The 27,390-nt window shown below is 34.9% G+C and overlaps 1 protein-coding gene across 7 annotated transcripts in view; it reads left to right on the top strand.

The window, feature by feature from the left end:
• SGCG (sarcoglycan gamma) overlaps positions 1-27,390 on the top strand; it is a 106,133-nt gene that overhangs the window by 24,620 nt on the left and 54,123 nt on the right. For 2 of the 7 annotated variants that reach the window (XM_064409213.1, XM_064409219.1), the window contains exons 2-4: positions 5,961-6,052; positions 7,852-7,980; positions 26,972-27,169. In XM_064409213.1, the coding sequence (XP_064265283.1) occupies positions 26,975-27,169 (195 nt within the window). In that variant the 5' untranslated portion in view covers positions 5,961-6,052; positions 7,852-7,980; positions 26,972-26,974. Of the gene's footprint in view, positions 1-5,960; positions 6,053-7,851; positions 7,981-17,916; positions 17,999-26,971; positions 27,170-27,390 lie in introns of all 7 variants that reach the window. The other 5 variants (XM_064409215.1, XM_064409218.1, XM_064409216.1 and 2 more) reach the window with 5 other exon arrangements.

Here is a 27,390-nt window from a genome sequence, read left to right as displayed (position 1 = left end):
TCACCAAATACCATCATGGAGAAAACAGACTTGATTTGGGGATATTACTGAATTTATTACTAATAAAGTCAGAGCAGGATAATGAGAAGTAAAAACAAATTTTAAAAACACCTTCCCCTACCTCTCCCTGCTTCTCATCTCTACTTCCTCCTTCCTAGCAGTACAGGGAGATTGGGAATGGAGATTATAGTTAGTTCATCACATGTTGTTCCTGCCACTGCTCAGGGAGAAGTCTCCCTCGCTCCAGTGTGAGTCCCTCCCACCACAGGTGGCAGTTCTCCATGAACTTCTCCAGCATGAGTCCATTCCATGAGCAACAGTTCTTCACAAAAGTTTGCAGTGTGGGTCACTCTTCCACAAGGTGCATTCCTTCTGGCCCAGCCTGCTCCAACATGGGTCTCCCACAGGGTCACAAGTCCTACCAGGAAACCTGCTCCAGCATGGACACCTCTCTCCACGGGTCTGCAGGTCCCTGCCAGGAGCCTGCTCCAATATGGGCTTCCCATGGGATCACACAGCCTCCTCTAGGCATCCACCTCTTCCAGTGTGGGCTCCACCACAGGCTCCAGGTGGATCTCTGCATCCCATGGTTCTCCATGAGCTGCAGGGGCACAGCTGCCTCACCACAGTCTGCACCAAGGGCTGCAGGGGAATCTCAGCTCAATGCCTGGAGCCCCTCCTGCCCCTCCTTGTGCCCTGACCTTGTGTCTGCAGGGCTGTCCCTCTCACATGTTCTCACTACACTACTTTTTGGCCACAGTTACATCTGCCCAATAACTGTTTTTTCCTTCTTAAATCTGTTACGCCAGAGGTATTACTGTTGTTCCTGATCGACCCAGCCTTGGCCAGCAGCACGTCCATTTTGGAGCCAGCTGGCATTGGCTCTGTCGGACATGGGAGGAGCTTCTGGCAGCTTCTCACAGAAGCCACCCCTGTAGCCCCCGTGCTATCAAAACCTGTCCATGAAAACCCAATGTATAACTGTGTTTTGTTAACCAAAGATTGCCCAGGCCTTCAAGGTGTGAACTGTTTTTCTGGGTTGACTCTATACCTGTATGGTACATGTGTTAATTATTTCTTGGGAATTTAAAAGTGAGAGACTCAGTTTCACAGTGAAAAATGGAAATGCCGTAAAATACTGTATACTTCTGGTTTCCAGAATAATAGCTAATATATCTGGGGTTTAGGCTGTTTTACTCTGTAGCACAAAAAATGCTTTTTATTGTGCCTTTTCTTACCTTCCACCCCATTTTTGGCATTTTAAAATGCTAGGGCTTTTTTTTCTCTGGCATTCTTTTAGTGAGTCATAGGGTGTAGTATGATTTTGATTGCAAAATTAATAGTAATCTACTTCAGAACAGTTACAATGGGAACTTGTAAAAGGAAAAATCATTAATCATTCAGCATTTTATAGCATAGTTTTAAAGGGAAAGTAAAATACTTTGGGAACATTGCTTTTTCTTGGCTACCAAAAAAAACCCGCAGGAGATAATCAGTATTGGACAAAAGCTTTTGACTGCAAGACATTAATTCTTGGGGTTTTTTGGTTTTGGGTTTGTTGTTGTTTTTTGGGGTTTTTTTGGTTGGTTTTTTTTTGTTTGTTTGTTGTTTTTTTTTGCAAGTATTTTTGATATTTTGTAAGCTGAACTTGTGCAACAAAAGAATTTAAAGAAGCTCTCTTTAGGTCTTATAACAAATTGTTAAGAATGTGTTCATTTATTTATACTAAACAGCCAGTCTTACTTATTCTCTTTCTTTGGGCATACATGCTGGTCTGTAGTATGACCATCCTAAAATAACTTTTCCCTCTTTTTTAACAAGGTAGAACTATTTTAATACTGTATTTTTGCAGTATTAAATAGATTTCAATCGTTTTATCACTTTTATTGAAGACTGAAGTTTTAAGAAAATTAAACTAATGCTGATTCCTTCCATAATTTAATGGTCAGTTGCTCCAAATATAAAATTAGAATCCACTAAATTCTGAGCATTGGATCTGTCACGGCACAAGTTCTGGGACAATGGTTCATATTATAGAGTTCTGGCCAGAGCACTGTTATTTCCATGGTTTCACTTCTCTTCTTCTAAATCTTTTGAAACTGGAGACATTTTACTTGTGTGCCTTAACTTTCTTTTTTTTCTTTCTGGGAAGATGCATGGTGGTACTAAATGAGCATACTATTCTAACTAATGAAGTAGACACTGAATAACTGGATTTAAACAGTTTTATGTCCTTTATATGCTTTTGTTTCAAATGCAAATTAGATAAAAGCTTTCTTTCTCAGAGTTAAATATAGACTATGTTACTGAAATATAACATTTAATAATAAAATGGCAGACTTTTATATCTCTTGATCACCAGTACTTCTGCTCTGTCAGTGAGTAGGGAAGGAAGCGCTAAAAATTAAAGAAGGTTAAAGGAATAGGAAGAAAGTAAAAGAGAGTGCTAAAGTCATTGTATTCTTCAGGATTTGTATCTGTACAAGCCATTATGTGATATGAGAATATGGGTACAGAAGCAGGGCTTCAAAGATCTAACAAACTTGTTCTACCATGGAGGGACAGTCATTCCATTTTCTGTTTCATACAGCCACCTGTTCTGGGTGACAGCCATGTGTTTCGCTTGAATACCTCAGAATTCAATATCCCAAGGCAGACTAGACCATCCTGCTCTGGACATTTAGCACATCTGGGGTTTTGGTTTTGTTTTTAGTAAAGACCAGATGATGTAAGAGGAAATGTTATGACCAGAGAAAATGAAATGTGGTTCTCTGTAGCTTGTCGATGCTGTTGACATCTGTCGTAGAAGTGATTTGACATACTGTACAGAATAGAATTGTAAATACACTATTCTGCCTGTCACAGAGTGATCACTGATGGAGCTGTGAGTAGGTGCACAATGAATCATATCCTAAAATAAAAGTCCCAATGCACAAAATAGTACACCTATTAAAAAGTGCTTTGCTCCACCCTCCTGTCCAGAATATTAGAGAGTTTTATATTAACATAAGTATACGTTTCCATATGCTTTGGTAAGTATGCCAAAGGAAAAAACAGTTCTGGTTTCATTCCTGACAAAAAGCTAACAATTAACTTCCTCAAGCTAACAGTATTTGCACTTCATGCTTAGGAGAATGCTTGTATTATACCAACAATGCAGTGGGACAAAACCATTACAAATCTGCTTGGACATTTAGTGTTTGGTGGGGTTTTTCTTCCTTGATATTTAGGCAACTTTCTGCTTTTAAGGTAGTGCTACTGCAAGGTTACTCCTTTGTGTCTTCCAGTGTGCATAAGCTGCAGACTCCAAATTAATCTTTTCAGCTGGACTCTTTTGAAGGTTCTACAAACATGAGCTTTCTTGTTTGCTCTTAAAAGATAAATTTATCCCAACTCACCTATATTCTCCAGGGCAGCTGTCAGGCTCATCTTTGCACAGAATACAGTGGTGAGCACAGAGTAAAGTACAGCTTTTCACTTGTTGCTTCATTACTTAATCTATTTAAAAGTTTGTGCAAAATTATACTCACAGAAATTGTCTTTTCTAATCAGAGTGTGTGAAGATGCAATCCAAGAAGAAAATACCATTTAGCACATCCTTCCCCCCTAGAAAACATTAACTAGCCCTCTGTGACAATTTGAAACAGTTCTGTATAAATTAATTTTGTGTCTATGTGAATTTGAAAAGAGATTGAGTAGAGCTGGTGAACAACAAGCTAAAAAGATTCTTCGTCTGGACCCACTGAGTGTACTGGGGAGGAAAGGTGACAGAATGCATCCAAAAGTGGGATAGAGGAAAGCAGTGCGGCAGCAAGGAACAGAAACCTAACAGCTGAAGCATTAATTGAAACACTGTTAAGGTGACCAGGCAATAGACCCACAGCCGGCTGTTTGTGCTCACAGATGAAAAAAGTTCCTAGAAACCAGACCTGCCATGCACTGACACACAGGGTGGTTGGATACTTACAAGTTCTTTAATTTTTGTATTGTCTTGCATACTACTGTTCACATTTTTCTCTTTTATTTATTGTTGTTCATTCTCTAATGAAACATAGATATTACAAGTTTCAAAGCTGTTTTGAACCTCCTTATAGATGTCATGGAATGGAATGGTCTAAGCAGATCTCCCTTAAAGCCTTATATTTTTGGGTCATATGTTTATATTTTAAAGGGTTCCTATTGGAGTATTTTCCACTTTGTTAATCTTTAAAACAATTGCATTTTTGTAGCTGTAATTGGTGTAAGAAGTGTTTCTGTATATAAGAGAAAGATATAAATCTCTTTTGGCTCATTCTTTTGCTTGGGTTTAGAAGATTACATCCCATTTTAAATATTCACCATAGCCCTGTCCTTAGGAGGAGGCGAGGTCTCAATCTATCACTAAATGAACAGCTGTCTTATCCCTTAAAAATTCAAAAAACACATTAAACGTAGCCAATTCAAAATGCTTTGAAGGGAAACACTGGAAAAATTCTTTCCAACACTTCTTGCCTAGTATCTCAGGGGAGTCTCTAATTTAGTAAGAAGTCAGGAGAACAGGAAAACATCGTTTGTGAAAAGGTGCTTTTTCTGTGGTATCAATATTCAAGCTCATGAGTAAATAAAATGCCCAATAACAAGAATAGAGGATGCTTGGACATTTCCCCTCTGTTATTGGTAGTCCAGAGATTTCTGGTAAATAATTACTTTTTTATATTTCCTGGCCATTATTACAGTTACCCCCACTTAGCTGTTTTAGAATTTGGTTAATTTTTGGTTTTGCATTTGTACTTTTTTCCCCAAGGTTTCTGCCATTTTATCTTTAAATTTGCTTTTGCTATACTACTTGACCTTTCTGAACCTTCACCAAAGAATCTTTTAATATTTCATATGTCAAAACTCCTGTTTCATAAAATCTTTTAGGTTGAAAAAGATCTCTGCTATCATGGGGAGTTACACACCTGTACAATCTAATTTTAGTTATTTTTAGTGTTTTCGACATAATCATGGTATTCCACTTAAATTCCATTTCCTATACAGGTAGAATGTTCTTGTTTCCTGAATACCCTTTGCTTACCAAATCCTTATCACCACTTAAATACCCTTTGCTTTCCACTGCTTATCACAGTCTTTAAACATCTCACAGACTTGAAAAGTATGTGACAGGAACAAATGTCTTCTATGTCCTTTCTAGCTGGATGAATTAGTTAAACTGATGCCTGATAGTGTCTTCTCCACCACTGTGTTGTTTTGTACTTTGGGAAATAAAGAGGTGTTCTTGAAATCTTATAGGCATACATCAAACGTTTGTTAAAAAAAGAAAAAGAGAGGGGTAAAATATTTAGAATCTGTTAAAGTAGCAGAATATTGAAACCGTAGTTTCTGTTGGGTTTTTTTCCTGAGATGAGTTTGCAAGTGCTTCTATTTAGTCAGGTGCTGGTATGGGTGGACTCTGACAACGTGGAAGACAAATATGTCTGCTTAGTTACCTTCCCAGGACTAAGTCAATAGCCATAGACTTTCAAAATTGAAAAGAAGGTTTTCAGTTTTGGGGTGAGGAATGGGATATCAGCATTCTTGAACTTTGCAGAAAATTAGGGGGAAGGGGGAGAAAGATTTAGATTTTGTACAAGTGCAGTGTAACCCCATAACTGAATTTGTTGTTCATTATACTAATGGATTCCAATCTTCTAGTTGCAACAAAAATATTTTTTATTATTTTGCACATCGATTTTTGACTAATATTTATTTTGCATTACTGTAAACTCTGCTGTTATGAACATTTGCAGTCCAAACAGCTATTGGGTGTGCAGTGTTTCATTTATTTGTGCCACACTTTTAAGCTGAGTGAATTTTGGCCTATCACTTGTAAGATGTTGTCAGTTGAAGTAGTGAGGAGGGCAGCTCATGAATATATCTTATTTTTTCTCCACGCTCAAGCAAAATTTTTCTTTCTCTTTCCCTTCTGTGCATTTAAATAGGAGGACAGCTGCCTTCAGATGGTGCAGAACTCACTGACAGTTGCGCTTGCTTCAGTCCTACTTCATAAGAACTTCAGAAGTTACTAACTGAGGTATTTATTTGTTCTTTTCATTTTTTCAAGTTTTACCTTTGTAGAAATTAGTTATGTGGAAGATCAGGACAAGGGAGACATCTACACTAGAGAAGAGAAATCGTATGTGGAAAATAGCACAAATTTCTGTCATAAAGAGAGCTACTGGACAATAGGATCTAATCTTTCAATAGCTAGGCACTATGTTAGTCAATCTTTTTTATATGTTTAGAAACCAAATAATCACAAATATGTCAAAAGAAAAAATGTTATAAATGCAGTTAAAAACATTGAGGTTTTGAGGGTCATGTATCCAGTTTTATCTGATCCTCTGATTTTCTCCAAGAACAGGCAAAAGATTTTGCAGAAAATCCCTAGACATGAATACCCAATTACCTAAATAATGACTAAATAATGAACCTTTCAAAACACTCCCATCATTTACAGGTTTCTTCCTCTAATACTTAAAAGGAATTTCAATTAAAGAAAAGCTTTGGTATTAACACAACATATAAATGCTTTCCTCACACTTTCTTTCATACAACCTTGAGATTAAATACAAAATATGTTTTTAAAATATTGATAAATATTTTTGTTGGAAATATTTGTCATTTTTGGCAGATATCAGTGAATTAATTTCTTTGCAGAGAAATAACACCATTTGTGTATGTAAACAGAGTCTGATAGAGGATTTATGGCCTCAGAGCTCATGAAGGGAAAAAAGTTTCTTGTAGGCCTGCGATCAGGTGGATTTGTGTCAGTCCTAAATTTATGATCTGCAGCTGTTAAATGTGTGATAGGAGCTTTGTCTTCTAAAGTGTGATGACAGAGTGAGCACAAAGCTGAGAAGAAGGAAACATAGTGCTTTGAGAAATGAAACTGTCCAAACGTGGGTGATGATTGCAGTGCTTCACGTAGCACAAACCTTTTATCTGTAAATCTTACATATGTATATTTTAATGCTCTTTAAACTGTGGAAAGCTACCAGCACAGATTCTAACATATCTGAGGCTGAACAAGAAGTCTGCTGGTCAATGTTTGTGTAGGCAGAGTAATGTAAGCAGTGCCAGACAGGAATTCTTTTTCTGCATTTGAGAGCTCAAAGCTTTAATGATACTGAAAAAAAAGTCTTATAACTTCTATAATGTCTGAAATCTGAAAATATGTAATGTATCCGTAATATATGCAACCTTTTTTAATATAGCTCCTAGTATTTACATGTGTCTATGCATATATATGCGTCTGTGTTTTAAATACCAAGATAGGCTTAACTTCTTGGAAAGATTGGCAATTCTTAGTATGATTCTTGTATAAAATTTATATGTGCTATTATAGGTATATTACAGTATCTGTATTTCCTTTTTGAAAGAGACTTTTTATATGCCAGCCAGTATATATTATAGCTAGAATAATGTTAGCATTAAAATGAAAAGTTTTCAGAAAACAAACTCTTAAAATTCAGTCAGGATGTTACATACCGTTTCAGAAAAGAAAGCAGAAGTCTTTTTTGTTTCTAATTTTGCATTGAGTGCTGTAAGCAGCCAGCTCTGATAATGGTTTTTTTGTGCAAGTTCTATGGAGTGCTCACATTCTCAGTTTTTAATAAAGAAGTTGGCATTATGTGACAGGTTGAGCGATTTCAGTGCACATTATGGATTGGTTATGTCTTACCATAAGTTCATTTCTGGAGTCAGTACACAACTGTTTCAGCAGTAGAATTAACCGCTTATGTCACAGATTATAATTAGCTGTGTCTGTGTGCCAGAGCAACAGGATGGAATGCAAAACATAGCCAAACATGTGAACGAATTTTCTTCCAGTGATATTTGGCCAGACCTAAAATATCTTCCACTCCAGATCTGAAAGTAGTGGAAAAGTTAGACAATTCTCTCTTGGAAAGAGACCGGTTGTAGTTTTTTCACAAGTCCACATTGTTTCGAATCTCCAAGGTAAGTAAAAATTTTTAAAACTTGTTTTTATATCTGTATTAAAACATTAGCATGTTAACAAATTAGTTCTTTTTGTTTGTTCTTTACTTGTTACATGGTTGTGTTGAGATTCTCTCCGGTGTAAGTTTCTGTGTAACATTTCAGACTGATTTTGTCCTTATTTAAGGATCATTTTGATGCTTATGTGATTTATTTTAGTGCCTAAATTATGTGTTCATTTTTAACTACAATTATAATTTTCGACTCAGATGTTTATTTATGCAGTTAAATGTAGTATTAAGTTACATAGTTTAAACCTGCATTTCTGTAATATTAAGAAGCTAAATTAGAAATTTTAACTTTAGTAACTTTTAAATCTTTTACAGTATCATGTTACTGTACTTACATAAATATCTGATTTGCAGTAGTAAACCTCTGATCCTTGTAGCTGTAGATTTCTCTCAGTTTATTTATCACATACCAAAAGTTTAAATTTAGTCAAGAATGGATCCATGGTTCTGCTGAACACTTCTTTTTGGCTTGATTGTGTGATAAAAACCTCCACCTGAGGAATTGTTACCAAAATTGTTTCTACCTTGTATGAAGCACACTTGAATTAGTATAGGACATACAATTATGTGTGTACCAGACTCGTTTTGCAAGTTTGTAGTGTCTTTGAATTCAAGTACATTTTCTTGTGGATAATTTTTCTGCCTGAAAGAAAATTACCAGCTAGTTATCAGTAGATTACTGACTCATTATTAAATGATTTATTGGATGATACTTGGTGTCTTGCCACCAACAGGTGCTTGCACTGCATACTTAATCATGAATCTGAGTTCCTAAAACAGGACATTGCCAAAGTGTAGGAATGTGATTTTAGTGCATCAACACCAGTCAGCTAGGCTCCTTTTACCGAGATATGGGTGTTTTTACTGTATCTGTCTAAAATCTCCTCCTACTTGAGAAGGATGTGAATCATGTCCTAGAAGTGTCTATCTCCATTTTCTGTGGAGGTAATTGTGGCTGATCTTGTCTGTGTTTGGAGAGATGAATTTTGGTCTGCACAACCACTTCCATGAGTAGTTCATTTGAGTGAACTATAGGAATTCTGTACCATAAAGTTCTGGAAGTTTGCCATGAGTTAAGATTTTAAAAGTATGGTTTGTGATAGTCACAAATTATGCCACTTTGGCTGAAATGGATTTCTGTTTATCTTCTATACAAATGTTCTATTATGTACACCCCTCCTTTCTACTATGTAATGAAGAAAAAATGCTCCTAGAATACCACCAAAGGATAAGAACAACTGCATGGGGTTAAATTAAAAGTAAAAGAGTCTAAATTAAACCCAGCATTAGAAGGAACCAGTTAAAATCTCTTTTCCAAACCTTCATGCTTTTGCTAACAGCCTGCAGCTCTTTCCTGGTTGAAAACTCAGTGGTTTAAAGCATTTTATATTTCGAGTTTTATTCATAATCATAAGACAGATAAAGTTATGTGTACAAAGATCTTCTTGCTTGAATAGCCTCATGAGATTTTTTTCCTTCCTGTGGAAAGTAATGCCTTGCACATGAAATACAAATCCAAGGTCCTAACCTCTTACTGTTTTTAATTATTTTCATGACTTGGAATTAAGTAAGCTGGATTTCCAGTAGACTTATTTCTCAGAGTTGATTGTCTTACATGTTTAACAAGGAGTGATTGAAGGTTTTTTATAACAGAGACATTTACAAGGTCTTTTTCTCACATCAGTTTTCTGATATTTTCTAAGGTCTTCATGCCCATTGGAGTCCCTCAGTAAAGACATAAATGGGGGTTCTTATTTTCTCTGTTATCTCATTTTCAGAAAGTTTGCAGGAATGTAGTATTTGAGACATCTGCTTGTCTGTTGAATTTCGTTGAAATTGACCAAGAAACTCAAAGGCTATTGAAGGAGGTAGGGAAAATGAATGGGAGACAGATGGTTTAGACATTGACATAGGGTTTGGTTGCTTTTTTATTTATTAAACCAAGCTAAAAGCATCATGGCAGTTTGGATAACAGGTTAATTCAATATCCTGGTCAAATTTTCAGCTTGGGGAATAGTATTCTCACTATTTAATTCATCTTAGCTTTGGCTACCTGGGCCAGTCTTCTCATTAAACCTTTCTGTATATCTGCCAAAAGCTGTTAAACAGCTGCTGCATTTCATGCCATGGTTGGTTATGTTTCTGTGGTGGATGAAGTCTGTATAAGACTTTGAAGAGAAATATAAACTAAAATACATAAATACTTGTTTTAATGGAATGTGGTATGTACTGAAGTGTTGGATAATGCTGGTGGCAGCCCTAAAACACATGCTTTTCAATGAGATGTATGTTTGTGGATATATATATTCTGAAGGTTACCTGTAAGAATCAGGTATATATGCATTTACAATAAAAGGCTGTACGGTTGGAATCATCTTGTAGTATGACTGTTAAAACTCTTCAGTTCTTCCCCTTTTTTTTTTGCTGTGCTGTCAGTGCTCTGAGGAACAGAAATTTTAGTACCTCTGCTTCACCTTACCTTTTCCCAGTATTCCAAGTGCCAGATACTAAATTTTACACAGACATTTTGCATCCTTGCCTTATTAGTTGTGGATACTAGTGGCTTTCAGAAAAGTCTGACTGCATACAGTACAGCAGCCGGTTTCATGTTAAAGTTTCACATAGGTCCTACCTTGAATTTCCAAGCTATTAGACCTTCCTGAGAGAAGCATGCAGGCTGCTGATGGAAGTAGACATGTCTGCAAAGTTCCACTGCACCCAATTTCCTCAGTTTTGAGGAAAAAGATTTTAAGTGAGAGGCAGTAATAATTAAATAAAAAACATGTTCTGGTGACTCTAGATTTCTGAAAACAGAATAAAATGGAGGACTTTCTTAAAAAATAAATGCTCTAAAATGAAGCTGAGTCAGTAGAGCAAAGCTGTGGTAATGAACCCTGACCACAGATCAGGCTACATTAGCAATGCTACAGATATCAAGCTCCTTCCAAAGGCCTCTCCAGTCCATCTTTAAACTGGAATAGATAATCTCCAGAAGTCCATTGCAGCCCTGTTTTTTTCTAAGATTCTCAGAATTTGTTCAGATTTTCATGACTTTTCACTTCATTGTTATTATGAATTACCTACTGGTTTTGTTTAGTCACCTGGCTGTATTATTAGCTGGTCTAATTGGCAATGCTTCAGAGTTCATGGAAGAGGGCATCACAATTTAATAAATACGTGAGATTGGTAGCTAGCAGTATTCTCAAGCCATGTAAAGTTGCTGTCAATCAATGAGAATTAACTGTAATATTTGACTTTTACTTGGAAATACAAGGAAGGAAATAGGTGGATTCAGAACTTAAAGCCAAAAAACTGACAGTGAGTATTACTTTAATATAAGCGTTCCCTATGAGCTGAAAAGCCACAGGAGGATATTTGTACACCTGGCAGAAAAGGTTGCTGTTACTGATTGCCTGAGTGAAAGTTTTCACAGTAGGGATAATAAAATGATAAGAGATTTCAGTATGTGAAGGAAGAAGATTTGGGTTTGACCTGAGTGCCAAACAAGAAAGTGAGCATGGTGAACAATCCCAAAAGCCAGCATGGCTGGGGCCTAGAAGGCAGTGTCAGGTTTGTTCCCTGTGCATTCACGTGGCAATGTCTTGATACACGTTGTGCCTTTTCAGTACACCCCAAGACTTCCAGCATATATTCTGGTGCTGCAAAAAGTCATATTTGAAGGCTGAAGTGGTCCATGTTTACCCAGAGGGTACCCAGAGCCAAGTTTTATGTATTATGGATGTGTGTGGTATAGAATTTTATGAAGGACACTTGTAGGGTGGGCAGCAAGACCAAGAAAAGACCTGTTAGTCCTGTGCTGCCCATGCGACTTCTCAGGCTATTTTTCTAGTCTCAAATGTTCAAACAGACCTGATGTAGCCTGTACACCAAAAAATTTGCCTTATTTTCAGGCCTACTGTTTAGTATAAGAAAAGATTTTTTTTTTCTAGCCCCAAAACTTTTCTTCTTTGTGATATTCTACTTCTAGTTTTGTTCTGTTATGGCAGGTATTTCCTACTTAATGATAATACTGATGACATCTGCTGAAAACTGTTATCTTGCTTAAACATGGAACTGCATTACAAAATAGTTTATTTCATTTTGAGTGATTTCATGAGTCATTTGATAATTACGTTCAATACATGTGTGAAGATAGTGCTTCCAAAAATAGAAATGCAGTTCTTATATTGACAAAGTTGTATAAGACTATTAATATATAGTCATAACAGAGAAAAAAGCATTTCTAAGCTATATTTGATAAGACCACTGTATTTGAGTACCCTCCATTCTTTTTGAATTGAATATTTTGTTGAAATTCTGTTAGTAACAACTTTCACAATATATGAGAGTACTTACTTTTTAAATATATATTCTAATTTTATTGATTTTGCATTTAGTTAAACATATGTTGAACTGATAGTATTGTGATTCACACTTGGTGATTTATTTTAATTTATTTTAGTCACATTTATGGAAGAAAAAGCTGTGTCCCTTTAGTCATATTGAAAACATCTAAAACATTATTTAAATTGAGAACATTAATATGACTTTCTTCCTGTATCAGAAATCCTAAGGCACCTAATAACAAATGGCTTTAATTCAAGAAAAAATTCAAAGCTAGCATTCAAAAAATTACATAGAAATAAGCTTCGATTTAGGATTGTTTGGTAAGCAAAGTATATAAATGGCTAGAATGCAAAATAAGGTAAAGGCAGCAGAAAGCAAAATTAATCTATATTCCTTTACATTATCAAAAGATTCCATCTTTTGGTACCTTTTTCTTCTTTTCTTTTTTTGTTTTCTTCAGCATCCCTAGGAATTTCCTCATTCTTCCCATATTTTACAGCCTCCACTTATACATCTCATATTCATTTCCTGAGTGTGCTCACTACTTAACCTTTTTATTTTATCCTCAAGTGTCTACTCACAGTGTTTATTTTACTGTAATTAAAATGTGAGGACTTTTTTCCATATCTGATCTCATATTTTGTTAATTCACAGCTAAAAAGAAATAAAAACATTTTTAAGATAATTTTGCCCTGCCAAAAGAGATCTCTACCTTGTGGTAGGTGAGTTTAAATTTCAGCTGAATTTATCCAGCGTTTTCTTTAAATTGAAATGATAGATTCTAAAGCTTTGAGGTCACTCTGCTTATGTATACCAGGGGCTGACTAAAATCCCTCAGTTGTTCTTATGTTGAACTAAAGCTTTTCTGAAAAGTAATTACCTTTCAGAAATGTGTGCAACATTGTTCTCACACTGCCAAGTAGGAAATCAAGATCTATCCTAGGCAGAGCTTAGTTACCCAGTTGGTAGAGAACAGTCCAAATCACTGCAAACCTGGACTAGGCAAACCTTCAGGCACTAAGATATAGCATAGTTTATCTTTAACTTGCAATCAGAAACTTGCATATTTTTCCAGAATTTGAGTTTAGGGAAGCCTGATTTGCAGCTCTTGGTTCCCTGATAATATCTCAGACTACAAAAACTGATTGATGGGTCAAGCACTACTGTCCAAATCTGAGGAACAAACATTGTCTAACTGAAGTTTAAAAAGACAAGTTATACTTGTGCTCTATGAATGTCTTTTCCTATGTATGCCTAAAGAATAGTTTAGAAGTTTAGAAACTTCAAACATACTTTCTGGAGAAGGTAATGTGCTTGTTATTTGATCCAAATAGGAGTTGTTTTCCAATTACTCAAATTAGAATCTTTAAAATTAAAAAATCTTTAAAATGAAGAAAAATAAATCCTGCGTTTCAGATTATACCACTTGATTTACATCAGTAAATCATCTCTCAGGTAAAGGTAAGGATTTGAGTAATGCTTGCTGATTTCCGTTTTGGATTAAATACTTTGTATGGAAAATTCTGCTTCAAAATACAAGGAGCATATATTGTGTCAAATAAGAGATCTTCTAGTTTATCTTGGGATGCCTACATACTTAACAGGTAATTTGGGTTTTGCTGATGCTTCATTTATTTTTACAGTTAACTGAAATATCAGCTATGTCATTCTTATAGATTTTAATCCAAGAACTGGTATAATGATCAAAACCAGTATTCATACACTTCTGCCTGTTCTTCATTTTCTGTTTCTTGCATTGCATTATTGCTTTGTCACAGTTGCTTGGAAAGAAACTTAGAGATGGTTGCTGCCTAAACAGTTGGAGTCAACATCACCAAAAAAGGCTTCTGCAGTGCAAGTCTTTTGATGATATCCTTATGTGTCTAATACATGTTTAAAACAATTGGGTTTTCCCCTGTGTAAGTAAAAATGAGTAATAAAGTTGTTATGACCAGGACTTCAAAGCAACAGGAACACATCATTTTGTAGTCACTGACATTTAAAATTCCTCAGAAAAGAGCACAGGTTTAAAGTATTTAATGAGACACAGTATACATAGGAAAGCATTTTGCTTCTCTTGCTAATGAGAAATGAATTTTGAATTTTTAGTTTAGCTACATGTGACTTGTCAAAAAACATACAGTTGTTATTTTCCAGATCAAGGAAGGTCAAATTATTCTGTTGTATTTTTAAAGTATGTATGTGAAGAATCACTTGAACTAGGGAAGGAAGACTTGAAGATTAATTTTCATCTGTAGCCTCTACATCTAGTTTACATCTAGTTCTGTTCCTCCTTTTGTCTATTTCTATTTAAATTAAAAAAAAATTACCAAGCATCACAAAAGGGAGTGATTTTGTAATTATGCTGAAGTCTACTAAATGAACCAGAAGTATCCTTCTCAAGAGGTAACAGCATTCTACCTGGAAGTAATGCTTTCATAAAAGCAGCAGCAAGAGAAGGAAAAAGAGGGAAAAGTTATGCCAATGTGTATGTCTTTATGTACTTAAATAGACCTATTTGTTTTCACTCACCTCTTCCCAGCTCTGACAACATGAAATACTTTTCCTGCAAACAACATTGAGGATAGTGTTAAAGAGCTTTTTCTAAAAGCTCTCTAAAACAGGACTTGCTTTAGGAACACTGTTTCTATAAGATACATTTTGGTCTTGCTGCTGGTAATCATTGTGGTATGATAGGAAAGCTCTTCTATAACACACATTGAAAACAAATTTTTTAAAGTATTTTTAAGCAGAAAAATACACAACTGCTTTTTTAAAAAGTACCTAAATGTATTCTTTGTCTGGTAAATATGCACACAAGAATATGACACCAGAGATTCTTTCATGATTTGCCTCCATCAGAGGGATTACTTTAATTTTCTTCACATTTATTTGGAATTTCAGGTCTTTTGATGTGTTTTCAATGACCCCAATGAAGATTATTTTCCCATTCCTTCCCGAGTTAGCTTCGCAATTCTGGTCACTGTGTCACGCTTCTAAGTGCTACAAATAACCAGAAAAAGCGTGACAAATAACAATTTTTTTAAAAAAAATTATGCCTAGAAGTGCTTTGAGATTTCTGGTGTTGTCTCCAGTGAAAGAAAATTAAAAGCCACAAAACAATTATTTGCATTTAATGGTGCTTCAGAAATTAAATCTTGTATGCAGATTTTCCTATGTTTTGCTGTAACTCAAACTGACTAGCTACCAGATCCTGTCTGCAAAGTTTAACTTCAGTGTGTGAAAGTAAAACTTTGTGGTTCTCTCTTACGACACTGTACACTGATGATAAAGGAGGAATTAAAGGTAATTAGGAGCATTCAAGTCTAACAGTTACAATACAGAGAAAAGGAACCTGATTTAGAACAATTTAAATAGCAATACAAAGAGTATGGGATGTATCCATTTTGTCAGATACTCAAATAAACTTCTTCTCTTAATGTCCATGACACCCAGAGACATGAAAATCACTCTGAAGTAGCTAGAATGCTGATTAATCACCTAGGTTAATAGTAGTAGTGCTGACCTGATAGAATAAAAGTTTGAATTTGATGACTTAAGGGGAGTTCTTAGATGTAGTTTCCAAATAAGTAGTATGCTAAATAAGTACTCCTATTTATCACATGTTTCGCACTTGCAAGAAAATAAGTTTTATTTTTAAATGTAATCTGTTTGTGAAAGCTGTGTAAAGTATTACTCTACAAATTGTTGTTGTCTATTGATATTTGATTCTGGTTGAATTTTCTTCTTTGTTTTTTGTTTGGTTTTATTTTCATTAAACTGACAGAATTCAACTTACTGTTGACTGTTGTTTACCTCAAAGTTGCTGCCCATCCCACTGCCCCTGCTATCTTTTTTGACTTTGCAATCAAATTTGAGTATGATAAAATAAAGGCATAGAGGTTTTCCAGGTAATTTAATGTTTTTTCAAGTTTATTGAAAGTGTCTTGTGAGATAATGCTCTCATTAGAGGAAAACTCTGTCATGGTACATTCTGTTGGCATGTGAATAATATCAGAATACACAATTGAAGCTACCTAATACTAATGTGTTATATTTCACTCAGGAAATTTTTATAAAGCACATGGATAGAGTAAAAGTAACGAGATCACTGTGTTGATGTGGGTGCTTGACCAAACAAAAAAATCTGTACAGAATTAGGCCTGATCACTACTTCTGGTTATAGTACAAAGTGTTAATTAAGCTTTCACCGTTTCTTTGCTACTTTTAAAGGATTCTTTGACACAATTGAAAGCAACAGCAACACAAAAAGGTCTTGTACCCTAATCTCTTTTGATTCCTTCTGTACTTTGCTACTAACTTTAGTTTCATCTTTACTGCTAATTTAAGTGATGGGAACAAACTGGGCTTTGAGTTTTCCCTTTCTCAGCACTCTTCCCAGATGAAGCAGTTATCTCCCAACACAAATCCTGAATTTGTTTCAGAATATTATTGCTGTGTTCATAACAGATGTCCTGTATGTTCAAGTACCATGTGTGACCTGCTTCATGATCAGAGGTAGTGAGGACCAATTCCTCATGTCTTGTGGCTTTTTGTAATATATAACAATTGCTGTGTTGGGACACTGAGATATCACCAGTCAACTTTTGTAGGTGTTAAATTAGTATTTAGACCACCGAGACAGAAACCATGCTTTGTGGTACTTCCTGAAGGACTTTGTATATACCTAGACATATGTGAATCACTGTCTTGATAGTGGTTGGTTTTTTTCCTCCATGGATTTTAACAAAATGGCCAGAGAAGGTAGACTTGAATGCCTTCCTACAAAGAAGATGTGCAGAGTTGGATAACTTCTAACAATCATTTACCATTGGTGTTAAAAATTGTTAAATACAGTGAATAATATTTTTGGTGATTGATGCTGGAACTGTCTAACCTGACACTTTACAAAGAGTATTTGGAGGTGTGTTCATGCTGTCAGAAGTATTCATTCAGTTCCTTTGTGCGCTAGGGTTTTTTTTTAATTGACTTGTATTTGTTTTTGAATATCCATACTATACATTTGAGTACTGGATAGACACTGAAGATTTGTATTTTGAGTGCCTGAACAAAGTTATCAAAAAGAAAATCCTAAAGGAGTTAACATCAATGTTCCCCACTGAGGAGATCTGGGAAACTTCTCTATATAACTTTTCATTCTGGAGGATGGCTTTGAAGAAATGTCCCAATTGATAAAAAAATCATTAGAAGATATTTTGGGACAAATCAATACAATTGATAATAATTAGTTTTCTGTCATCAGGACCAGATGTTGCTCAGTCATGTTCAGAAGACAAAAAGTTTTACTTTTCTGGTAAAAGAAGCAAGATAGCACCAGACATGTCTTCATCTTAATTTTCAGCCCCATGAACTTCTAATATATTTAGGTATTGCTAACTGCATGGTTTTAGCTTTACTACTACAATACATCCCCACTGTCCATTCTTCCAAGAGCTTGAGTACAGAGTAGAATAGTGATGAGAAACAGACATAAATCTTCAAATATTATGCAATTCCTATTAATTTTCTGTTCAAACAGGAGGAATTTTGTCACTGTCAGAGAATACTCCCAGGCAGATTATCCCTATCTTCATCTTTTGAATAAACAAAAGAGCAATAATGTAAGTTCAAGCCAAAATGTAACCTTTGTTGTGTTTGGAAATGGTTATAAAGGGATTGTGAAGGAAAAGTCACTTATGAATAAGTAAAATGTAGAGTAAGCCAACAGAGACTATCAGATGTTTGCAAGCAATTGGGGAAGAATGTTTTAAGTCACAGCCATTGAACAGAATAATTTCCGATAAGCTTACAACTTCCAAAGGTGTTGTGGCCATCTCCATAGTCCATTGTAATGCAATGTAAAAAACAGTTTTTCTTAAAGAGCAAAGGCAATGTCTTAAAAACACATATTTTCTGTAGCTGTCTCTTAAATGCTGTGATTTTCTGCACTTGCCGATGATATTGTAAATCTAAGTGAAAGAGTTTTTCTCTGGAGGACAGTAGAGAGTTTAATATACAATTCAGAATACAAGAATGCTCCTGTAGAGCAGTCCTGGAAATGAACAACAGACTCACATGTCATTTTCTGTCCAGCACTTTCTAGCACGTCTGGATGTATTGCTTTTGCAGGCACAACAGCTTGTGGTATAAAAATATTGTATCAAGAGTAAAAATTTTAATTTCCTTAAGTGTCTTCATTTGCCAGTCTTCAAATTTCTAATACAAAACAGAAATTTATCTCTAAAGAGCACAATATGTTTTATCTTTGCTAAAAATTTAAAATAATTTACCATTTGGAGTTGTTATTGAAAAGGCTATAGCAGGGAATTAAGAAAAATTAATCTGTAAATATCAGTGCACATTCCAGATTTTTTTCAGCTATAATGACATCTTTTGTGCCCCACATGCAAATCTAAGTAAAAACATACATTTTAGTTATAAAGCCCTGTAGCACTGGTGCAAAACAGTTCACTTCTTCTGTATAATCTGATAAAACATTTTATATTTCAAATGAGGAATTATCCCCTTTTATAAAAGCAATAAGTTTTCTCTAAGAAGATTATTTGAAATTGTATAACACATGGCATTCTTGTTCTGCACAGAAGGATTTTATAATCTTTCTAATTTCCTCAAGTATGATTGACTTCCTTGGGTAGGTAGATACACAGGAAGATGTAGCTAAGTCTTGGTCTGAGTAAATATGTGGGTTTAATTGTGATGTTTAACTTCTGATGTCAACTGACTTTTGTCTTGCCTGACTTAATTAAATTTTTTTATTAATAATAAAATATTGGATGTCTGGGATAGATCACATAAGATAACACATTTTTTGTGCTGTATTCTGTAGCCGTCACGTCTTTGTTTGGTATTAGATTTTGTGTATATGAAGTTTTACAAAATTCTATAATTTGATGTTTTATTCAGAATTTAGTCACCAAGTTACTTGCTAATGACCTTCAGAATTCAATGGCAGACTTTTACAGTAATTAAATATAACAAGGACTAAATGGAAAGGCTTTATCTGCATACAGTGCACATCCCTTCTGAATAAGGAAATCATTTAGCTGTCACTGAACGAAAGAACTAAAATGGTAGTGAACAAAAACTACCTGTGGTAGATTATAGCAAAAGTTCTGTAAATTTGACAGCCACCTTCTCTTCATTTTCTTCTTGAAGTGTCAGATTATATGTGCATTGCTTTGTAAACCTTTATTACTTGCAAGGGATGACAACCCCAAGGGAAACATTCCACTTTCACCTGAAGAAAAGCCCTTTGACACCTGGAAGGATCAAATGATCAGAATAAGAGAGGATGCAGTGTTAAGTGATTTTATAATTCTTTCAAACTATCATTTTATAAATTAGAATTGGAAAATGTATTAAATGTTCAAGATGTGTTGAATTTTATTTTGTCCTTCTTAGTGACACAGCCCTTTATATACAGGAGACTAAATGCGCATCGTTCTTATTTTTCATAAAGACATGGTTTTTATTAAACTATAAGAAGACAAAGAAGGGTGATTCTCCTAGCCTTTCCATAAGAACAAGGTGGCTCTCAGCATTCCTTGCACATAAACATTTTCCTTTCTTCCACTAGTCTCAAGAGAAGTGCCACAGATTTAAAGACTTGCATACAAACACAGGCAGTTAAAGTTCATACCTAGCCTAGTTATAAACACCTTCTTACATGCACAATTAAAGAAAAAGAGGGGTCTAGGGGAAATGAATCTACTCTGGCTTGTGCTTCAGAGAAAGAAACCTCACAGCAAGAAGACTACAGTGACTTTGTTCTGACATTCATGGCAGTACGTTATGTATCTGGTGTACTTGTGGTCCTTCAAGGAAAAAATTAATCATGTTGAAGAGCACCTAATATGGGGGAAAAGTGTATTGGACTTTAGAGGGTAAAATTTATTTCACAATTACGTTCAGTAAAGCAAATTGTTCATTATTGCATTTTTATCCTCTAGTCAAGGCCCATGAGATACCTTCTTCTGAAAGGGGTTGGAGAATAAAAACTGTACTAGTAAGAGGAGATGAGTTACCTGTTGCAGATTTGTTGTTTTAAAATGTCTTTGTGATAATAAACTCTATTGAAAAACACTGAATGACATTCAACAGGACAAGACAAGGTTTTACACACTGAAACTATGAAAGTTCATTACGCAAAGAACAGTAAGTAAGGAAACACTTAAATGATCTTAACACCATTAATTGTTCTCAGTCTCTAATTGTTAAGTGAAAACAGTGTCTGTACATACTGTTCTTTTCTCTCTTCTTAAAGGATTATTTCTAAAATCTGTAATAGTAATGAGAGCTCCACAGTGTTTAAACAGTAGCCTCACCCGTGTCATCATTCAGTCATTTCTACGTCAGTTATTCCAAGTTCTTTGTGGTTTTATTTGGCTACGAAGACAGAGTAACAAATACGTTGAAAAACCTGAAAAGTAATAATTGTGAGATTTTTATTTTCCTTTCATATGATGATACTCAAGGTCACTTAGCTGTAATAGTGGCTGAATTTCAGAGAGAGAAGGTTCTTTATTTTTTTTAATTAAAACAATTTCAGGCATTTTACATAAGAGACAGGAGAGATATCACAAATTAGCTACTTCTTCAAATGTTCATAAAATATGTAAAAATTTAAAACTATTTACAAAAAAGTCTGTGTAATATTTTTGTGTGGTCTTCTAATTCTGGTGGGAGTAACATGATTTTTTTTTTCTTATCTGATTTATTTTTTTGGCATCTTCAAAGGAGGAAAACAAATATAATTGAAAGACAGAAAACAAGCCTTAAAAATAATTGCTGTAAATGAGATTCAAGAGTAGACATATTAGACAAAGAATATTTTATATAGAATATTATATTAGTAATTATAATATGTTCTAATAGCATTGTGCATATATTTATATAATATTAGTAATTATGTCATTAATATAATCTTGTGCTGTCAGAGACTGCCTTTCAGCTCTACTTAAAAATGTGCAAAGCTGTTAATTGTGACCATGTCATAGTTATTATGCAAATGTGCATTTGCAGTATGCAAACAGTTAACTAGGCCATATAAATTTCTTCACTGGTTTCCACAAATTACACTGCAGGCATCCAACTCTTTTCAGCTGATGACACTAGTTTACAATTCAATCTGTAATATGCTAGATAACACAAAAATTTCAACAAAACAAGGTTGGGCAAGATTAAATACAATATGATGGAAGGGCTGAAAGTAATTATAAAATTTTCATCTAATCACGAGAGATTGATTTTTCCCTGTCTTTCTGGGGTTTTTTTTCTGAAAGCTTTTCCACGTGGATTCTAAAGGTTTCTTCTCTTTTTCTCTGAACAACAGGATTGCCTAAACTGTCTTTCATCTTTCAGGAAGATGATACTCCAACAGCACCTCTTTGCTGTTGGTTAATCATTGACCTGCTTCTGTGTTCACAAAGACAAAAGTGTGCATGCCTGAATGCACTAAAGTGTGAAGCCTCGGTGTACTTCTGATGTTCATACTATAATAATACCCACTTAGGCCAATACAACATACACAAAAAAAGAATATAATATTCCATGAAGCTACTGTATGCAGATCGTAAAAGTAGTTCTCACTTTCTTCAGCTGACAGGTTGTTTCATTTCAGTTTTCAGTTTGTATACAATGGCACAAGAATTTAAAGATATTGAAATGGTCTTTTCACTGTAGTGTGTTTGTTTAGCACTGTCACCTCTTTCATGCCCACACCTACTGTGAATTTTCTGGTATGTAAATGAATATACTTCATGTAAAGTAGTGTCATGGTTTAGGGATGGTGGGTGTTCTCCAATTCAGTATTCCTATCAAAACCATGCTGCCACTTGCTCCCCTTCCCCTCCAAGTGGAAGCACAAAAGACAAGGATCATGGGTTGAGATAAGAACAGTTTGCTGGAAACAGCAATAAGATAAGAAAAAGAACAGTAAAAGCAACAACATTAACAAAAGAACGTATAGCACAAAGAAATTACTTGCATGGAAAGCCTGCGACAATAAAAAATACCAATCAGTTCTTCCTGAACGCGTGTTTTTCCACTGAAGGGAATGCCCTTTTCCTCAGAAGCCTGAGTCCCTTCTCCCCCACCCCTGGCAATGACCTACTGGGGTATATAAAAACATCAGGGTCCTGGACACACCACTTCAACAATGTCTCCTTCTAGATGCTGCAAAAAAGCTTTTTGCTGAAAATATAAAATGTGAATAATTAGATAATTATTAATGGAATTACCACTGGTTATGAGTGTTAATCAACTAAGTTGTTCTGTATTTAAATTGTTTTCTAATTGTATATTATCAGTTGCTTTATGACAACATGACAAAGTACATGAGTAACACAGTTCAGAGCTATGTGTAAAGGGGAATTTTATTTACATGACAATAACAGCCGTTTATGAACAAAAACAATGAAAATATATTTTTACAATTGAAATATACTGAGATTAGTTATTTTATTGTATTTTTTCAATACTGTCTTCAGTATTCCCTACAGATAAGTCATTCCTGAAAATAGTACAAATATCATGCTTTTACTCAGGCTTGCTTTTCTAAGCAGGCTAAAGGATAAGTTTTCAAATTACTTTTTAAAAACATAGCTGTCTTAAGTGAATATTTCAGAGCTGTCAGAATAGGTTTTTGAACTTGATGCCCAAACTAACCTCAGTCCAACAGTAACATTTGTAATAGTTTTTCAAAGTCTTTCATTAATCAATATTAATATAAAAATCTCCTAGACTTTAGAATCTCTCAAATGACAGAGACCAGTTTCTAAGTCTTGCATCAAAAAAGGTGCATTAGAGCCAGGGAAATGTTATGTTATGGTTATATATTTTTAGAGGACAATTTTAAGTGTGAAGAGCGTACAGGTCTTTCACGGGTAGCTCATATGTATTATTACAGGCATGAATGTCATGCCTTACATGCAACCCATAAAATGTCTAAACACATGGGAAATCTCATGAGGTCGAAAGTCTGCAGTGTTACTGGTTGTTCACAAGTTTGATCTATCATTTAAAATCTGTGAGAAGTCTTCTGGCAGCTAATTAGCATTCAGTATCTGGTTTAAAGCAGCAAATAGGCAAGAAGTAATTGGATTTAAATGGATCCCAGTAAAATAGATGTCAACAACTAGAAAATACTTCTAAATAACAAACTGTTGTGATAGAGCTTGATCCCATGAATTATGGCCAAATTACAAAAATCCATAGGGATTTTTGTGTTGGTTGTTGAATAGAAACACCAAAAAATTCCACTTCTGATTAAGTAGTTTATTTGTAGTAGCTTTTTTATTGTGGTACAGCTGACCTGATGAAAATAAGGTGTTTTCACATTCCATTTGAAAGATGTAAGAATTTTCATTCTGAAGCTCAATTGCCATTTTACCTGCCCTGTGGGTTGCCAGTATTTCTTACTCTTAGTCACTGTGTGCTGCTTCCTTGTAAAACAGTTAACAGAAAAAAGATAACGTTTACCCAAGTCATTGTGCATTCTTCAGGTTTCTTGCTTCTCCTAACACAACTAACTTGTGTACATCCGGATGTCTTAAGTCACCACTTCCTTTTTGGTGCCTGTTTAGAATGCTCCTGCACAACCAGTTTCATGGTTATCCCACTTAGAAATCACGTTTCTCATCATAGTACTAAATACCTGCTTTTGTTCTTCTATGAGTCTATCTTGAACCTTGGCTGACTTCACAACACAACTATGAGGTCTGCCTATCTAAGGCTTTCCTTTCAGCTCACCTTTATAAAACATCCCAGACCTACAAAAAGATTTCTTTCTGACTTCTCCAGTCAGGTTGGAGATTATTTTCCTGTGTGATTTCAGCTCATGAACATACAAGTCGGTAATATGGAAAGTTGATTTTCCCAAAAGAAACAGCCTAACAGTATCAGTTCTGAAAGGATTTCCGCTATACTTATATAATAGTAGGATACTAAATCTCTTAAAAATCATGAAATATTATGTTGAGGAGAAACACTTAATCCTTCTCAAAGCATTCAGTTGTTTAGGCAAGCACTGCCTATTTACTATGACCAAAGCAATTTTTGGCAGTATTAATAATGCTCGGAAACAATAGAACTGTTTTCTGTCGGGAAAAAATAATCCATGCAGGGAACAATGCTGTGCTAGGAGATGTCCCTTGTGGAATTTCTGAAGGGCTGAAAACAATCACAAAACTCCTAGGCTTTTTGCTGAAATGCATAATGGATTTTGACCTCACCTCATTAAACAGCAGTACATAATACATTATATATAAAACACTCAACTCACCAAATAAACATTTTACAACTGGCTAAAAATAGAACAGAAGAACAGGAATGAGAAAAGTCCTATCTTCTAGTTAAATTACATGCTTTTGGAAATCATTCTGGTAGAAATGTCTACAACATACAGGCACACACATATAAGAAAGTCATCACAGGCTCTCTCTCTTTTAATGGAGAGAAGTTAAGCAGTCCATTGGATGTCTGAAATTCACATCTAACATGAGTCAGCTAAATAATTCCCAGCAAGGAGACCTATCTCCATTAACCATAAAGGGAGTCCAGGTTGACTGGCTTAGATATTCAGGGCTAAATTGTTCGTATCTAACTTTGTGAGATGAATTTCAGCCTCAGAGACCACTGTAATGAGGCTGCATAAGACCATGAAGATGTTACAATTAATTAACTCTTTAACTGCCCAGCTTATTTGTCAAAGTTTGTCCCTGGTTGTTACCAGATACAAGTTCTGCATCCTGTTCTGTAAGTTATGTGTTGAGAAGAAATCTGTATGGAAGTAAGGGTGAAGGTTTTTCTAAGCATCTTATGGAATCCATTGTATGTATAAATGTCCCATTATCTTATGGCAGCACACAGTAACAGATATTTCAGATAAGGGGCAAACTCTGTATGGTTTACTATACAATAATTGAGTGGAAAATAGAAAAAAATAGTATCAACTTAAATAGCATTCTGTAATGAGTATATGTGCTTGAGTAATACACAAAACTAAAATACAACAATCTGATATCTTTAAACAAACATAGTTCATCTGGTGAATATTATGTAACATCTTGTAAATCTTGTAAATGTTTTGCACTAAGATCAAGCCAAGTTATTTCAGAATCTATAATTCCTCAGTAATAAATTGTTATACTATTTGCAGCAATGAAAATATTTATATACATAGTCTATGAGCAACTGAGACTGATAGCAGAAAAAAAATTTGTAATATTATACCATAATGTCTCTATGTAAAATTGCATTATGAACTGCCAATTATTTGGTGTCATTTTTTGAATATTAAAAAACAAGAAATTCTTTTGGTAGAAGTGCAGAAATAAGATGACTACTGCATATATACAAGGGACTAATGCATAGGCTTCTGTTCAGTTGTAAACTTATATGGCATTCTCTGTCCTGCTACGAAGAAAGGAAAGGAAGGATGACATAAAGAAAAAAAACAACATATTTCTAACAATGAGGGTTAGAACTGAGAGACACAAGCATGTTACAGACACAGGATGACTCTGCAGGAAACTTGAATAGAGGCAAGGATGTCTTTTGATCATGTTTTGACAGCTGTGTGAGCAGCATGGTGAGCATGGTGATCTCATTGATAGGAGGAAATTCAGAATTGAGAGTAGACCCTGTGTGAAACCTTTCTGAAGGCACTCTCATTTGGGAGCATTATATTATAAGAAAGTGGACCACTTTTTTGGATGTAAGATGCCTGTGGACATTACTGGTTCATGGGAAGGCCTTCAATTTACAACACCTATTTTGTTTCTGCCATCCTTGATTGTGTTGGGGATTTTTGCTTTATCTCAGTGTGAATGAGGCACATATTGCCCACTATTGTTCTTGATAAGCAGCTTCAGCTGCTGTGTTTTTTATTCTTTTGGCCAAAATTGTAATCTTTAATGAGTGGTTTGAATTGTTGGTGGTTTCTGTGCAGTAGAAGTGGAAGTTAGTGAATATTCTCATGTTTTAAGTGCAGCCTTGTACGATTCCTTTAAATTCAAACAATATTTCTTTAAGAATTATAGTATAAAATTGAAGTTGTTTAAACCCACTAGGCAATGTTTTTAATGTTGATATATCTTTAAATATGCATATCCGATTAATTGAGAAATCATTCTTTCCTGAACATCATAAAGAATAATTTAATTTCTTTACGTACATACTCTGAAGCCTAATATATATTGGCATTCCAACTGATACATACTTGTGAGCTGTAGATTATGATATGATCCCATGAAAGATTTTATGATGGGAGAATTAAAATATTATGACAAATGGGTGGAAAATTTTGCCACTCTTTATAGGATGAAGTAAATTTAAGCCTCTTGGAAGCAGCAGTTAATGCAGTTCATATATTAAAACATCACATTGAGTGTATCAAAAACTAAGATGTAAGATGAAAAGGACGGGATAAAAATGCTTTCCAGGTAAAACTTCATAAGAGTTTCTAGTTCCTAGCTATTACAATTATATATTTGTATTTTCCTTAGAGTTTTATATAAATATTGTTGCTTAAATTAAGCAACTAAGCAGTTCCCTTTCTTTTTTTTCTTTAATAGCAGATGGTACGTGAACAATATATGACAACGACACCAGGCACGAGCCTAGAGAGGCCGAAGAATGAATATATCTACAAAATTGGAATTTATGGCTGGAGAAAGCGTTGTCTCTACCTGTTTGTTCTCCTCCTGCTTATCATCCTAGTTGTGAATTTTTCTTTGACAATTTGGATTCTTAAAGTGATGTGGTTTTCCCCAGTAAGTGTCCTCTTTAATTTTCCATTCTTGACTTCTCTTCCCTGCCTCACCCCTTCACTTACTTTGTATGTAAACCAACTCCTCTGTAGGTAATGATGGTTCTTTTTTTCTTTCTTCTCAGCTGCAGTTTGTACTTTGGCTGAATGTGTGTTAGAAAAATCTATCTTTGAATGTACTTCCTCATATGTAATTTCTGCATTAGTAATAATTTTTGAAATACT

This window comes from Passer domesticus, chromosome 2 (assembly GCF_036417665.1).
Source record: "Passer domesticus isolate bPasDom1 chromosome 2, bPasDom1.hap1, whole genome shotgun sequence".
Taxonomy (NCBI): Eukaryota; Metazoa; Chordata; class Aves; order Passeriformes; family Passeridae; genus Passer; species Passer domesticus.
Note: the sequence above shows the minus strand (reverse complement) of the source record. Positions and strands in the feature narration are given on the sequence as shown.